At 33.8% G+C, this 17,904-nt stretch overlaps 1 protein-coding gene and 1 non-coding gene across 3 annotated transcripts; one reads left to right on the forward strand and one right to left on the reverse strand.

Annotated features, from left to right (window-relative positions):
* LOC108332450 (uncharacterized) lies at positions 1–2,810 on the reverse strand. 2 transcript variants are annotated; one of them, XR_008246263.1, is made up of 3 exons: positions 2,005–2,798; positions 935–1,001; positions 1–485 (listed from the first exon to the last, which is right to left on the reverse strand). XR_008246263.1 is itself a non-coding variant. In XM_017567714.2 (2 exons), the coding sequence occupies exon 1, from the start codon at positions 2,657–2,659 to the stop codon at positions 2,006–2,008; it is 654 nt and encodes a 217-aa protein (XP_017423203.1). In that variant the 5' UTR covers positions 2,660–2,810; the 3' UTR covers positions 1–485; position 2,005. The 2 variants fall into 2 exon arrangements, 1 of the variants encoding a protein (XP_017423203.1); XM_017567714.2 differs by lacking the exon at positions 935–1,001 and having other exon boundaries at positions 2,005–2,810.
* A 102-nt stretch (positions 2,811–2,912) lies between these two features.
* On the forward strand, positions 2,913–2,994 carry TRNAS-GCU (transfer RNA serine (anticodon GCU)). The gene has a single exon. It is a non-coding gene; the product is annotated as a tRNA-Ser (tRNA).
* Positions 2,995–17,904: the final 14,910 nt, after the last annotated feature.

A 17,904-nucleotide genomic window follows, 5' to 3' on the forward strand; every position in this document is an offset into this window, starting at 1 on the left:
TTGCACACAACAAGCATTTTAAAGTTTTTCCATGGTACACAGCCTACACTCAAATAATTCAATCCCTCAATAATCTCTTATCGTAACTACAGAAATATTGGCAGCAAAAATATCATCTACTGAGGCCAAAACAGAAAACATGTTCAGGGGGAAGGATCCATCCACTTGATCAATTCATACATAATACAAAAAAAAAGCTAAATTTTACACGATATTTTATTACCTAAAATGGAGGGGAAATTTGGCTTAAGGAAAGACAGTTCCTAGGACCAACATAGATAGTGGAAGACGGGAAGAGAAGCGCATGTTGCTCTAGCACTCCATCAATTTATTGTATTTTTTGGCCATAACACTACAACTAGCTAGTTGGAGATTCCCAAAAAAGGAGGGAAAGAAAAGAAGCAGCATAATCGTCGGTGCAGATTTACACTTGATAAGACGATCCATGTGATACAACTTCAACATTATTTTAATAGACTATATACCTGCAATCATTTACCGTAACAGCAGCACCATTAGTTTATAAGCAACAATTGAGTCCCTTTCAGTAGAAGATATAAGATCAATAAAACAGAGTGACAAAGAGATCAGAGCAAGTTAATTATCCGATAAGGCATTATTAGTACTAATTGACTATCCTGCAGCAAACAGAAAATGGTTAAAGATGCTATACTTATTTTGAGCTTATTTAAGCTTCCATTTAATCCAAGCATTTTTTAAAGTTTTGAGAGAGTTTATGAAAATAATTTGTGATTTCTTGGTAAGCTGTTCTTTTCTTATTTCAACCTTTACAAGATAGCTTACCAAAAAATAAAACTAAATTGTAACTTCTAAGATAACATTTAACCGAATCTAAAATTTATTTGAATAAATTTCTCCGCGAGTGCTATTAGAAGAAAAAGAAACTTTGAAGATTAAATGAATCAAGCTGCACCTGGCTTTTATAGGTTTTCATTTTGGCTCCTATTTGATAAATTTCTCACTTGACACCTATAGGAACACTTACGAAAAAAAGAAAATAACCAAAAGTGAAATAAGTTTATTTATCCCAAAATGTAAAATTAGCTAATCTGAAAGGTAAAATCAACAGTAAGGAGAAGTTAAATGATTTTAACTTTCTCTAAAAGGTTATTTTAACAAATACGTAAATAAATTTTATCGTATAATAATGTTTTTTCATTTTTAATTTTTCCCTATCAATACTTTCGGAAAAAATTATCCAAACATGATCATATTCAATGTCCCCAAACATGATCAAATAGCTCAATTCATTTTATCATCTTTTACATAAGACTTCATTATTCATCTACAGAAACAATTTATTCATTAAGCTGTTAATTAAAATGCTTAGATCAAATTCCATTCTAGCACATAAAGATAGAATCGCCTTTAGTCTGCTGACACTCCCCTTCCCCAACTCAATTGGAGGGAGGAAAACCAGCCTCAGGTCAACTACAAACATCAAATTCATAACACTTTTGAAGCAAAAACAAACCACCAAAAATTTCAAGTTTCAGCAATCTTGAATTATGTAATATCAACTCGGTAATCATAACGTATTCTCTCCTTCAACAATATCAACCTTCAAATTTCAAGATCCCAGTTGAAAAACACAATTAGGATTGGTCATCAATAACACTCTTCAACAATTACAACACACACACATTAACCTAACCAAAATTCTATACTCTCTCCAATGGTCATCTCCAACTCCAACCGAAATTGGAGTTTCAAACTCACAATTATCACAATATAATCAGCACAATATATGTTTACATAGAGGATCTGGTAGAAGACTTTCTCCATAAGCAATTATACTGGAGAAGAATAGCAAGAGAAATTGAATTTTATATATATAATTTTTTTGTAAGTTTCATTCAATTTGTCATTTCTAGAGTTTATTACAGTGAAGCTAGTTGATCAGAGCAGAATTCTGGTGTAATTTAGCACTAAAAAAGCGATGCATCTAAGACAAAGAAAAGAAAAGAAAAGACAGAGCACCACCTTATAGCAAAGGCGCTTGGGCACCTCGAGGTTCGCCAATTTGAAGGAGGTTCTCGTTCTCTTCGATGAGCGCGTGGCGCGAGGCAATGTGGCTGAGTGTGGTCCTCAGCCCGTAGAAATCCTCCTCCGTAAACTCCGTGAGCCTCGCGATCAGCTCCCTCCGGATCTCCGTCACCACGCCGTCACCTTCGTCTTCCTCCTCCTGTGCCGCCTCTTCCTCAAGGCGGAGCCTACACAACGGGCACGACGCGTGGAGGTCGAGCCACGGCGTGATGCAATCGGCGTGGTAGAGGTGTTTGCAGGGCAATTGTTTGGCCTCGGCGTCGAGGACAATTTGGTCTTTGCAAACGGCGCAGAAAACGACGCCGTTGGGGTCGAGCGCGGAAAGGAGCGAGGGTGTGACGTTGACGGAGGGAAGAGGGCGGGGTTTGGCGGGGAGGGGCTTGGGGGAGAGGAGTAAGAGCGCGTCCTGGAAAACGACGTCGAAGAGGGGTGATTCGGCGTCGTTTTGGGAGAAGGGAGAGTCCATCAGTTCAAGGAAGGAGGTGTGGCAGTGGGGACAGAGGAGAGGCGAGGGAAGGAGCGTGAGGGACACGCTCATATCGCATTCGTGGCACCAGTAGGTCTTCGCTTCTGGCTCCGCCGCCGTCGCCATCGGAGGAGAGGGTGGTGGTGGCGGTGGCGGAGGAATGAGGTGAGAAGCACTAATAATAATGAGTGTGAGGTGAGTTGGGGGAGGAATTTAGAGAGAGAAAAAGGTGGGACCCCCACCGACTCTCTGATGGTTCGTTTCTCTATCGCTTTTTCCTTTTTTGTTTCCTTCCGTTTGGTACCTTTCCTAATGCAACCTTTCAACCACATAAAATATTATATATAAATACAATTTAGTGGACCCAGATTCCAACGACGTCGCTTTGGCCGAGTGGTTAAGGCGTGTGCCTGCTAAGTACATGGGGTTTCCCCGCGAGAGTTCGAATCTCTCAGGCGACGTTCATTTTTTCATTTTCTATTTGTTTTTAAACAAAATGTGTTAAAAAATGGCTGCGAAGACTTGTCCATGTTTTGACCATTTTATTCAGTGCACGTATCATGTTGCTTTAGACTGGCATAGTGTTAGGTTTATATTATAATGTTTTGATGAATATAAATATTAAAATTATAATAAAATCACATCCTAAGAAAACTTTAAAAAATATAATAAAATTGAAAAAAACTCAAATTTTAAAAACGGATTAGTCAATCGATAAAATGTTTTCATTAATTTATTCGATTAATTAAATTAAACATGATTGGTGCTGCAACATAAATGCCAATTAAGAGAAGACTTTCCTTTCGAAAGTCATATTTAAAATTGCACCTTTAAATAATACAAATTCCAGTCAGGAAGAAAAACAAAAGAATCCAAGTTAGGATAAGTATTTTTTTTTCAAATTAATGTTTTATAGATAGAGTTGTTTTATAAATATGTTTAAAAATTATTCACGAATAAATACTGTAGAATTATTTATATATTTATAGAGTTCGTTCTTTCTATCGCAATTAGGTGGGTTGAAAGAGAAAAACATATATAAATATTATAGTCTTGACTTCCTTCAACTTTTGTGTATTCAATAATAAACTTTGAATTGAAAACTATGAAGTAAGAGAGTTTCCTTCTCAACCTCATTCTTTTATCACAAAACTTTTATAATGTTTCAAAGTAGAAATAGTATTATTTAAGTATTATATTTTGAATGAGAAAAATTAATAATAAACGTATTTTAAATATTCTTATGGATATTGTGAATTATAATTATATTAAACACTTATTTCAATAGTTTGTTTTTAGACATTTTATATATTGTGTTTTGACAGGAAGTACGAAGAGACTGAAAATTGAAATTATTTGAATTGAATAAAAGTGAATGAAAAATAAATAGAAATATTATCATAAATTTTATTAACGTGATAGAAAAATAAATGGAAATATTATAATAAATTTTATTAACGTGATAGAAAATAAATAAATTATATTTTCTTGTTTAGATTGACATATCAACTTTAACAAAATATAGAAGGGAATTTAATAATAGCATTAAAGAGTTGTATAATAATCTTCACACATCGTTTAATATAACAAAATTAACTTATCTATTACAGTGATTAATATGTTCTTATGAAATACAACCAATTTACAAATATTTATGAAATGTTGTTAGTTTATAATTAAGAAAAACAAATAAATTAAATTCTTAAAATTCCAAATTCAATCCAAGCATATTGACTTAAAACAACAAAATTAACTGATCTCTAAACTTATTTAGTTAAGCGATATGCTAAAAGTTGCACTTAAATTTCCTAACCTTATTATACAATCACCATAATTTATTCATAAATCAAAGGTTTTTGTATTCTTATAAAGTTAACAAAAAGAGTAAAATGTGAAACAAATTCTTATACTTTAGTTGTAGATGAATTTTAATTATCTTATTTTTAAAATTTAAGAAAATATCAATTATTTTTAAATAATTACATATTTGTTTTTACTTCACTTGAAATTAATTTATAGGTGACTTTTCTTATTATGTACAAATTGAGAAGAGTTAATATAAAGCACTTCTTAACTTTTTTAAATCAAAATAATTTATTTATTTATTTAATTTATAATGGCTATAACAAAAATTTACATGATACAAAAAATTGATAATGAGCGACAAAAATTCATTTTGTAAGGACCTAGTATTTTATTTTATGTTATATTTTTATTTTAATATTATTTTAGAAGGGGTGGGGGAAACAACTAGGAAGTCACGGGACTTGGTTTTATTTGGAAGTGGGGAACAAAGAAGTCCGTGACTTCTCTCTTGTTTTGACACCATGCAAACTTGGAAGATAAAAAGGAGGTACTAGGTTCTCAAATGGGGAAGAGTCTTTGCTACCTTGCTGCCATTTTTGTGAGAAAAGGAGAAGTTCAAAGCTTGGTGGAATTGCTTGGAGCTGCAAGTTTTGGAAGAGTTAGACTCAAAGAATTCACAAAGGAAGTCTTCAAGAGGTAAGGAGTGCTAGATTTTGTTTTGATTAGTTAACCTTACTGTTTTTGTAGAAATCTAAAAGCTTTAGAGTTAAAAATGGAGGTTTTCTGGTTTTCTGGAAAACCTGCGATTCTGCAGAATCTGCAGAATCGCGTTCGTCCAATTTGGTTTCAAATTGGACGTTCGTCCAAAACTTGACAAATGGAACGTTCGTCCACGTTGTTTTGAGCGCTCGTCTCTTTTTCTCTGTCGAGCGTTCGTTTCTGAACGTTCGTTCGTCTTAGTAACGAGCGTTCGTCCAAACAGTGTTGTCGAGCGTTCGTCCTTAAGTTACATGTTGAGCGTTCGTTCTTAAATATTCTGAACGTTCGTCCTAACAGTATATGACCAAATATAGGTGGGTTTCTGAGCGTTCGTTCATATATAGTGGATTAACGAGCGTTGGTGATAAGGAATTGAGTAGAGAGCGTCTGTGTACGTCTGTGAACGTTCGCCATTTTCCAGGTAAGGGAAGCTTATTTAATTTAACTGGTATGATGTATGCTATGTGAACGTTCGTTATTTATTTGTAAGAAAATAAGGCATGATGTATGAATGAATGAGCGTTCGTCATTTTACTGTTGGATGCTTCTATGATTGGCTATGTGAACGTTCGTTATTTGATGGTATGTGTATAATGCATGATATTTGATTTATTGAACTGCATGAACGTTCGTTTTCTCGGTGAAATGAGATGTATGAATTTACATGACATGGATTGTATAAAATGTGGAAGTTGATGTTGATATGAACGTGTGAAATCTATGAGTATGAATGACAAAAGATGAACTGGAATACAAAAGAAATTGACTAAGAAACTTTCCCTATGAACATAATCGTTCGTTGCTGAACGGTCCTTGACCGTTCGGTTTTCCTGATAAAGTAGTAGAAGTGGGATTCGTTCATTTGGAAGGATCCCTTGTTGAGGACGAGCGTCCTCGTGTCTAAAGGGTATGCTTGAGCGTTCGGCCAAGCATTGTGTTTGGTATTCTTTGATAAAAGCCCTTCTGTTGTATGCACATATGTAATAGTGTATTTTACCGTTCGTACTTCTTCGATATCAAAGTCTATTATTTTAAGATTATTAACGTTCGGTCTCACACCAGCGTTCGTCCTAAAGGGCGTTCGGTTCTATACTGAACGTCCGTCCTAATTGGTATTTAATCTTATACTGAACGTTCGTTCTGTTTAGTGTTCGTTCATAATGAGTGCTCGCTCAAAATGGTGTTCGGTCTTATACCGAACGCTCGCTCAAATTGGGGCTCGGTATCACACTGAGCGTTCGTCCTAATAGTGCTCGGTTTCGAATTGAGCGTTCGTCCCAATAGTGCTCGGTCTCCAACTGAGCGTTCGTCCTAATAGTGCTCGGTTTTGAATTGAGCGTTCGTCCGAATAGTGCTCGGTATCATTTTGAGCGCTCGTCCTCATTTTCCACAAAATAGCGTTCGTTATTTGATACGAACGAGCGTCTTTGGTCTCGCTCTTAGCGTTCGTTATTTGATACGAACGAGCGTCTTTTGGTCTCGCTCTTAACGTTCGTTCTTTGATCCGAACGAGCGTCTTTTTGTCTCGCAAAACAGTGTTCGTTCTCGTTCCCCTTGTGATGGAACGTTCGGTATTTAAATGATGAATAGTTCATGATGAACAGTAAATGATGAATAGTAAAATGACAAATATTAAATGATGAAGATTGCATGAGATGAATGGAAATATTGTGACTTTTGAAAGAACGTTCCTTTTTAATGGCTTCCTTATGAATGATGAAAATGATTATGGAATGATGACTAGTGAATTATGAATAGTGAATGATGAACTATATATATGAGATGAAATGAAAGTATGAATGACTGAAAGAGCGTTCCGGGGAGGAACGACTCAGAATTTGATTATTGAGATTTGTAAAGTATGACTGTGGGAAGTTAATGCTGGCTGTTCGATCCTGATGTTCCGTGAGTGCTTGTCCTCAAGTAGAGGGCGCACGTCATGTGTGGGAACGGCAGGAGGTCGTCGTCCTTAGAGGTACTTTGGACAGGACGTACTAACCTCGGGTGGCAGCTGATGAGGATGCCAGTTACCACACCACCCGGGTGCGCGAACGCCTGTAACTACGCAGATTTCATACAGTCCGGACAGTCAGTCGTGTTGAGTTTTATTTAGTGAGTACGTTTAAGTGGGTTGTTATGTAATGAATGTGTATGATGAAATATGCATGTATGATGAATTGTTTACTTGAAATTCTATGTTGATGCATGAGTTAAATTATATAAGCTTACCCTTTCGTTTTCCTTGTGTTGTCCATTGTACTTGTACGTCCGTCTTGTCATTGCAATGATCATCCGTGTGGATGTGAGCAGATGGAGACGAGCGTTTGGAAGAGGCGCTGAACGAAGAGAATCTGGTTGAGGTTGAAGTGAAGACCGAGCAGTGAGGCGCTCGGCTAGTAGTGGTTGGCATGAGTGGTCGTTCGACCCTCTCTTGTTTTCTTTTAAGATTATTTCGACCGTTCGGTAATTGTTCTGTGTAAACTGTTCGGTCAGGTTTTTATTTGTGCGTTCGACTTCAGATTGTGATTCGTGTTGTAAGGTGTACGGCTTGGCTTTTGTTTTTAGTGAAAAACTGTACTGAATTATTATTAAATGTGACTTTCTGAATTTATAGTTATTACTGTATTTTTGGGATGTCACACATTTCAATAAAAATTGGAGTGGTTTCACAAGCACAACGTAATCAACTTATAAGATAATTTTATGTTCAATATTAAAGTTAACGTAACATTGATGCAACGAACAATTTAATTTTACAATTTAAATTTAAATGAATTTTTTAAATTATTATGATTAGAAATTGGTTATATTAAATAATATAATTATATAAATAATATATGAGTATAAATAATAAACTACTCACATCTACATATTCACATATAACAAACTCATCCTTTCTATTATTTTCCTTCTCTTCAAATCATCATTGTTCGAATATCTTAATAATCACATTATTCAGAAGTTGAAAGATTAAAAACAATTTAAATACATTTTTTTTTCTTTGCTTTAAGATAATTTTATGAACAAAACTGTAAAATAGGTTCAGATTTAGCCTGAAATGTGATAATAAATCATAAAAATATTTTAAAACAAACTCATATAATAATAAAAGAAATATATGCATATTAAGATGATGTTTAAAATTATTTGAAGTGCTAATTAAACAATGGTTACATCAAAGATGAGACATCAACATCGAGCAAAAAGACATGTAATCAACCCAACCGATTCCTAATATTTTGTAATATTCCATAAGAAAACAAAAGCAATATTCCAACCACTTCACTCACTATAGCCACTCACTAAGTTCCATCTTTCACCCCACTACCTTGCAACCACTCTCACCACAACTTCACACCAATCATTTCTAAATTCGACATAGATGTTGATTGAAAGAAAAAAAAAAAAAAAGAAACCTTTTTATTTTTCTCTCACTGTGTAATCATGGTTAGATGTGATTAGATTTGCCTTGAATTTCTGATTTTTTTTTCTTATCTTAATTTATTTGATTTAATACAAGTGTTTATTAGATTGGATTATATATTAAGTGATTTAACTCGATTCAATCAAACTCAGTTAAAATTGGGATTGGGTCAAATGTAACTCAACTTAAACCAATTCATTTTTATAAAGATTAGATCATTGGTGACTCAATACTCAACACTTATTCCTATTTTTTTGTTATAGATATATTGTATTATCCTTTTTTTATGTTTTGAATTAGTTTTGATAAATTTAATTTATTGACTTATTTAAAATATTGAATTATTTTTTAAAAAAATTATGTTACTTTTTAATTAATCAAATACTTAAAAAAAACTTTTAATAAAAAAGAAATTCAAAATTTGATCCAATTAATCCATTTTAGTGGATTGAATAATGTATTTATCTAAATACTATTTAATCTAACCAATATAAACGATATGATATCCATTATTGATAAATGATAATCTTGTAAGTGAACCTTTAAAGATAAAATTAGTAAATAAAACTTATTTTATAATAGTAAAAAATAATAATCAATTTACTTGCACAAAAATGAGAACCATGAACATGTCATGTACTAATTAGTCGATGTTGTCTTGAATCAGAAGTAGACTTGTCAATTTGGCCCCTTTACATGGTTTGGCCTTAACCCACGTGGGTTGGGGCCAGAAAAATCCATAGGGCCAAAAAGCCCCTCGTAGAAAAAGTCCACAGAGCCAAAATATTTTCAAAAGCCCTGTGGGTCAGGACCAACCCATGGGCCTTTTTTTTAGAAAAAATGTTCATTTTGAATACAAGATAAAATATAATTAACTCTTAAAAAAATAGTTACTATAAAAAATAAATTGAAATTTTTATAGGACGAGAGTTCTAGAATCAAGAAACAAAAGCAAAATGACAATATTTATTGAGTTAGATTCTCTAAGTATATAATTAGAGGATCATTTTATAAATTTGAAATTTAAATTCATTTTTTTTAGGTTATAAATTAGAAATTAACTTTCTATTTATAATTATCCAAATTGAAATTTAAGGAAGATTTTCTCTAATTGAAGCTCTTAATTTAAAAAAAAATCAGGCTTCTTTATTTTCTTAGAAAGCTATTGAAAAAGAAATTAAATATAAATGATTTTCTTTTTCATTTTATACCCAACAAATCAGGCTCATAACATAAATAATAAGTAAAAAGAAAAAACTCATAAACCTTGTGCAGGCTGCAGTTGTATTCGTCCATAGGATTCAATCTCTTCATACTACTTACTTAAAATGTTTACATTTTAAATGTCATAAACATAAACATACATTTATGTTATGTGTTCTAATTGAAAGTTAAAAATAAATTATTTAATCTGTTAGTCAAAGAATTGAAACACTATAACATTTGTCATTCTTTAGTACTTTAGGTCTATTTAAAATTTTCATTTTTTTTTATAAATTTTTAAGAAATTAACTTTCTTTTTATAATATGTCTTATGGTGATTTTGAGAAAATATTATCAAAGAAAAAAAAACAAAATAAAACATAAGTTTAATTTACACTTAAAATATTAATACTATTTTTGATCCAAAAATTTTAGATAATAAATTTTTGAATTATTTTTAATTTTAAATAACTAAAAACAGATTGAGTGATATTTTAGAAGTCGAGAAAACAAAATAGTGATTCTTTTTAAGAACTGTAAAAGCGGTGAAAATATTAAATCAATTTAATATGTTATTATTTCTCTTTAGGGTTATTTTGATATTACTAATTATATATAATTTTTTAATAATTGGGTTCTACAATATAAGACATAATTGTATTAAAATTGACAACAAAATAAAACATTTTTATAATATTTTAGTAAAAAAAAAATTGTAATACTATTTAGTTGTATAAAATTAAGTGTGTGGTTTGTAATTGTTTTTAATTATTTAAAAAAGTGATTATTTTGAATATTAGATATTCTATTATACTATAATTAATTAGTTTTATTTAATAATTTGAAATAAGAAATCAATTACATGAATATAAAATTTAGTACTTTTAATAGTTACTATGAGAATATTGAAGTTTAGTTTCCAAATTTTTTTTAGTGGGGCTAAACCCACCTTAACCCTGACCCTAACCCCCTTGAGAGGGGGCTTTGGGGGCTGGGGCTTTTTTTTGGCCCCAATTTGAGGGGCTTCTTAAGAGGAGACTTTTTCAAGAGTGGGTTAGGACTAGCCTCGGGGTCATGGGTCAAATTGACAGCTCTAATCAGAAGGTAATAAACTACGTAATGGGAAGATCGTAATATTTTGAACCAATGCAAATAGACTAAGATGATATTATATCTATTAGCAATAACATAGCTCATGCCTTGTATAGTCATTCATTTGTCTATATTAGCTTGTAATTGATGAAACAAATGATTATGGGAGAAGAAGGGAACACATAATAAGTACAATGTTAAGTATAGCAACATATACCCTAATTGTGAGTCGACTAGCAAAGACTTCCTTAGTTATTCTAGTTGATCATAGCTTCTCACTAATCTTGCATATTCATCACGCCACTAACTAAGTTCTTTAAACAAATCATGTTGGAGAGGTCATGACTTTTCATCAATCTCCAACAAAGCAGCAATGCTTCTATACCCACAATGTCATCAACAACAACAACATCGACAATATAAGGGTGACAAATTGGATGAAATTGATCTAACATGGGTATTCGCCTTTGTTTCATAAATCCAAATCTTGTATTAGATTTAGCCTTAGATTGCATGTCTTTTTTTACTGAAGAACTATCATGCCTAGAATACAAGACATTTATTTGCTCAAAATATGAGAGTTCACGATTTGTAGACCTTTGAGATTGGTGAATTTTAATATTTCGTTCACCCTTCGTTTTAACTTTATGCATTGAAGATAACATTGATGTCAAATCAAGACAAACAATTTCAAGTAACTTCTGTTTGATTGTCACTTTTCCTGCAATGTCAACTCCTTTGAAACGATTGAGCATCAAATTAAAATTCTTTTGAATGCATAACTCTGCCTGCAATTCATTTGATGAAATATCTGAAAAGTACAATTTAGTCCACATGATATGAATTTCAGACACATGAATCACATATGGTCATATCGTACTAATTCACAAACACTTGTTAGACCATATGTTTGTCTCAAAACACAACCATAACTTTCACTATCGAATCTTATACTTTGAACTCGATCGAACTCCCCACCAATGTGTCCCAAAGCATATTTTGATACATATCCAACCAATCTTTTATACTTGCTTGGCTTAAAAATGTCACTAAGATCTATACGTTTTTCAAACGATGCCTTTATTTTATTATATTGTAGGATGGTGACATTATAAATTGCATCTCAACAGAAGCAGAGATCTCCCATACTACTTTCAATACTTTCTTCAGGCTTCAGTTAGAAAACTCAACCCTAATACAAATGACATGAACAATTTCATAAAACATCTAACAAAATCAACTAAATATAATAAGATTCAAACATACATGTTTGATGTTGTGTTTTCTAAATGCATTACTCAGTTTGTCCACGCCTTTACAAAGTGTTTCTTATACGAAATGATCTAAGAGTCATTGACATATTCAAAGAATAAAGGCTATGAATTACAAGCATGATGAAGACGATCAACAATATCACTAAAGATTGACTCATGTTCATAATCCATGACATTTTTTCATGCTTCCATGATAACATCACATGCCTCAGAATTGGCTAACATTTTGCACTTGGCTTACATATTTTTTTGAATGTGGTAACGACATAAGAGATAATAACATTCAGGGAATACAATAACAATGGCATAAAGTTAGGTCTCTGTCGCTAAGAATGACTTGTGGACCACCTTTATATGTCATAGTGAAATTATTTTGTCGTTCACTTGATAATTATATACTTTCTTGATTGTTGTCACATTACACTCATGATTTTCTTTGATAGTAAGGAGAATGTTTGCAAATTTCACTTGACTCTTACTAATATCAACAAGCAATAAGAGTTCAGTGGATTTTAATATCCTAACAAATGGGTGACCAACTAAAGTGTGTGACAAATCATGGTTATGATATCCACACATTACCTTCAATACTCCCCCCTCTTCGTTAGAAATTGGTTTGCCTCTCAATTTAAAAGGACAGTCGCATTTTCTTGTGCCTAATATATAAGGTTGAACATCATATTTGTATTTCTTATACTTTCCACTCCTTTCACATCCTAACAATACATACGTTCTCCCAAGTTGAGCATTAGCTTAGATCTTATAATAACAACAACAAAACGAAGATCAAAAGCAACCCCTCGAACCCACTGAATTAACTCATCACGTGTGAAAAAAATTTAATTAGTTGTAAAGTTATTTGTGTAATCTCCCTTACACATTTCATTTATAAAATAAGAGATATTTGACATGAAGCTGAAATTTACTTATGATTCCATAAAACTTAAAGGATAATTTCTCATCTTAGACTATAATCACCTACAACATGCATCACCAAAGAATACCTCACTTGTTTAATAACTAGAGATCAAGAAATTCATAAAATAAAAACAAGCAAAATAAATTTAAAATTTGAGTGAAGCGTTTATGAACATCTATGATAGTTTCTCCTTGCTTCATGTAGAACATTTCATACTCTTGGATTAGAGTATTCCTTCTTGCTCTCCTAACATCATATGTTTCTTCGTGAGTGACCCTCAACATCTCCCACATCTCCTGAGCATTCTTATAGGTAGAGACCCTGTAAAACTCATCGACAATTAACGCAGATAATATTATATTACGAGCCCTTACATCTTGTTAGGATCTCCTTCTATCGTCAGCATTCCATTGGTCATGAGGTTTAGGTTCCTGCAAATTGTTAATAAAAATAGTAAGAACAAAAGAACCATTTGTGATAGTTTCCCAAATCTCACCATCAATAGATTCTATAAAAATTTGCATTCTAACTTTTCAAAATGCATGGTTTTATCCGGTCAACAATGGAGGGTTGTTGATAGATTCACCCTCAGAAAAGGTTTGATGTTGCTCTGTCATTTTGAATTACTATCAAAGCAAGCTCTAATACCAACAAACTATTACAATCCAAAGATCCTACGTCCAATTGTTAATCTCAAATGAGAATTAATGATCACTATCACAAACCAACAAATTGTTATAATTACAAAGAAAATAACAAGTTTAAGGTTATAACACTTCTCTTGTTACCCCAAGAGATGAAACTCGCTTCACCTTAAACCCACAAGGGATAAACACCTCCTTCGAATGCATCACGAAGGATGAGCACCTCCTTTGAATCTTCATAAAGGATGACATGCTTTAACATAGCAATAGCAACAACACTCAATCACAACTCTAGTGAAAGTTCTCGCTATATGCCAACATCAAGTTCTCAAAGCCACAACAAAAGGGTTACACAAACCCTAGAACACACTTATCACAACTTACAACAAAATAGATAAGCTTTTTGAAATTCTACGTATTTCATATTTTAGAATAAGAGTCCTAATCCAATATAAAGAGATCTCACTAAAGGATATCTCCAAAAATTCGTTGTCAACTATTTAATGCGTGATAATCGATTATCTAAATGAGGTACTCGATTATGCATTTAATGTATGCACAACGATAAAAAAACATGCTTGAAAACTCTCATAATTGCTCGTGATAATTGATTATGGTAAGTCATAATTGATTATGGATAATCGACTATCATAAGTTGGTAATCTATTATTCCAAGGCAAAATGAGTTTTCGAAAAACTTTTAAGCACACAATACATGTAATCAAGGATAAACAACATCCTATACATAAAACTACTAAATTACAAAAACTTTAATATAAAACAAGTCTTCAGGTCTTCTTGCAACATGAGCATTTGAGACTTGACTTTGAGACATTATCAAAACTTGTAAACTTCATATTTATGCTAACAGAAATTATTCATCCTATAAAATTCGAAATTCGTTGAATACTTTTCTAAACCAGATTTCAAAATCCAGTAGATGTAAAATATAATAAAAATAGAAACCAAATTTTTATTTTAAAACAAATGTATAACCAAAAGAAAAAATATCATACACGTACCTATTTTCAAACGAAGATAATGAAAATGAATGAAGTTTCAAACAAGATTATTCAAATTAGATAAACAAAAATGAAAGAAGTCGAAGGAGAAGAAGTTGAACGTCGTTGAAAGAAGAAGAGAGAAAACGTCATTACTTCGAAAATGACTTATGAGTGGAAGATCTCAGTAAATATAAGTTGAAAATAAGACTGATTTTTTATTCTCAATCATAAAAAATACATTATGATCCCCTCTATTTGTAATAATCTAATTCTCCTAAAAAGGGAAATAGGGAAACTAGGAAAATAAAATAAAATAAAATATTATATATCTATTTCTTCTAATTAGGAAGATTCTAAAGATATTATCTCAAATTACAACACTCCCCCTCAAGCTGGATCATACAAGATTGTATGAACCAAGCTTGGAATAGACAAACTCAATCAGAGATAATGTCAATAAACCAAATTGCACACACAAACAAAGGTAGCCTAAGAGACTCCTCAGCATCATATGGAGAATAATGGACAACAATGGACAACCGTGAACTTGAACCATGAAACTTCAACTTGGACAGCAATGGACAAGAGAGATTTCCATTAACAATGGATGATGACTTGCAGCAGCAAACTGCAAGAATGGATGAAGGCTTGTAGTGGTGAATCGCAATAAACTGCAGGGACTAGATTGCCATCAATAGTGGCGAACAACAACAAAGCTTCAAGAACTTGATTTCCATGAGTAACATATAGGAGGCCTTCAAAGGCTAACAGTAATGAACCTTTAGGGACTTAACTACCCTAACAACAATGAACCTTCAGGGACTTAACTGCCCTGAACAGCAACAAGCCTTCAGGAAACATTTGTCCTGCAAAGGCTAACAGCAACAGACCTGCAGGGACTACACTACCCTGTAGTGGCTGGAACTTTCTCCTCCTCACGACTGAACAACAAAACGTGTAGGTGGAAGAACTGGTGAGAACTGATCCGTACGAGGGACAAATCTGAATCCCATAACTTTGAAAGAGTCGATTCAGCGGGCGATCTCAAAGGACAACTCTTAATGAGCTGTTATAACAAAGCATTGACAGTGAAGAGATCCTTTCACATTAGTGATGGTAGAAATCGAAAAACACCAAATATCGAAGACACTTTGGAGGTCCTAAGTTCTCTACTGGACTACTCCCAAATGGTGATACTTACACTATATAACAAAAGTACGGGCTAAACTCTAGCCCAAGAAGAAAGTTCTCTGTAGGGGCTACAAAATATTTTCCCTCACGGCAAACAGCAGGAACGACTGCTAGTGTACTTCACGAGGCACTCTTAATCTTGACCAAAGAAAATGTGACAGCTTATTGAGACGGTAGCGACAAACTGCAAAGGTTACAACAACTGACTGTAGTGATGGCGACTGATTGCGCCGATGGCTGACTGCGCCGGCGCCTACTGTGGTAGTAGCAGAAGGAAACATTGTTGCTTGAGAAACAGAAACGAAGTGAGAACCCATTGGTCATAGGAGGAGGAAATGTCTTGGTCATTTGGTGGAGGCATAAACCAGAACGCAGTAACCAGATGCACGAAACCAAAACACAGAAACGAGAGGGAGGTCCGGCGATGCAGAAGCGTGCAGCAAGCGACAACAGTGGCGGTGATGGCAAAGGTGGCGGCCTTCTTCTAAGCAGCCTTCGTCTTGCTAGCGTCCAACACCATCCTTAATCGCTAATCAAAGACGAATTAAGAGGATCGGAAATGAGAGACGAAAATAGATCTAAAATACGACCTAGGGTTTCGCGGAACAAAGAGAAATAAAAACCGAACCCGAGAGAAAGCTTAAGGTTCGAGGTTTGCATTTTTGAAGGAGGTAGTTGTGGAGACAACGAAGATGACAGCAATGGCTGCTATGGAGGGTCGGAATAGAGAGGAAGAGGTCTGACGAGTCGACGGGAAGCGACGCGGTGTGATTCTGATACCAGGACAACGACGCGTGACAAACACACACAAGATCTGACGGAGAGAGGAGGCGCGTGACGGCGCGTGCGGAGGAGTCTGAGACGGCGACCACCAGGGTTAGGTCGCGCTCGAAGAGACGATCCAGATCCGCTGGTCAACGGTCAAAAATGCGACGGTGACTAGTGGCGGACGGAGGCTGGCGGCAGACGGTGACCGGCAGCGGAGGGCAGCGGAGGGCAGCGGTGGACAACGGAGTGGCCTTTATTGGGTTCTTCGAAGAAGAGACTTTCGGTCTCTTTGATTCAACTGGAAGTCAATAAGAATGCTAAAAAGGAGCCAAATTGGCCATCAACAGATCTAAAGCCCCAATTTCAGCTACTGGTCTGAAAAGGAATGGGTTCGAATCTCATTCTGATCATACTCAAACAAACTCTGTATTTCGTAAGGCAGAACTTGACTAGGGCAATTGAAGCCCATTAAAAACACATGTTAAGGAAGAGACTTGTAGGGGATTGCCGGCAGACAGCAAAGACAGCGGAAGCGGATCAGACAGTCTCTGATACTAAGTTGAAAATAAAACTGATTTATTATTCTCAATCATAAAAAATATATTTTGATCCCCTCTATTTGTAATAATCTAATTCTCCTAAAAAGGAAAATAGGAAAACTAGGAAAATAAAATAAAATAAAAGATTATATATCTATTTCCTCTAATTAAGAAGATTCTAAAGATATTATCTCAAATTATAACAATATACAACTCCATGCAGTAAATATATTTCTCCTTACCTAATTAATTTAATATTATATATATATATATATATATATATATATATATATATATATATATTTGGAAGAGACATATTTATCATCATAGTAAATTTTGGAGGTGCAGGAAGAAAAATTAGAGGTGCAAGAAAGCCCCAACTTAGTATAATCTTCGAAGCTTCTATCATTTGAAACAAATGGTGTTGGGTCAAGAAATTGAGCATGCCTCTTTTGGAACAAGTATTTTAATACCATCTTGGTAGCTTATGTCATTTAAAACAATTGGTGTTGGGTTAGGGGATTGTGTGAAATTTGAAAGTCTCTTAATTATGTTAGTTGGGCAGTTTCTTCGTGCACCCTCGTAAAATCCTTAACCCTATCCTCCTCACCCCCTTAGCCTCCTCACACTAAGTAGAAGCAACTTTGGCAACAACTGTTTGATTAGAAAAAAGTGACATACACTTTTTTAGGGGATTGGGCAACATTTAGGCATCATTTGAAACAACAGATGTTGGCTGAGGGACTGG

This window comes from Vigna angularis, chromosome 11 (genome assembly GCF_016808095.1).
Source record: "Vigna angularis cultivar LongXiaoDou No.4 chromosome 11, ASM1680809v1, whole genome shotgun sequence".
NCBI classification, from domain to species: domain Eukaryota; kingdom Viridiplantae; phylum Streptophyta; class Magnoliopsida; order Fabales; family Fabaceae; genus Vigna; species Vigna angularis.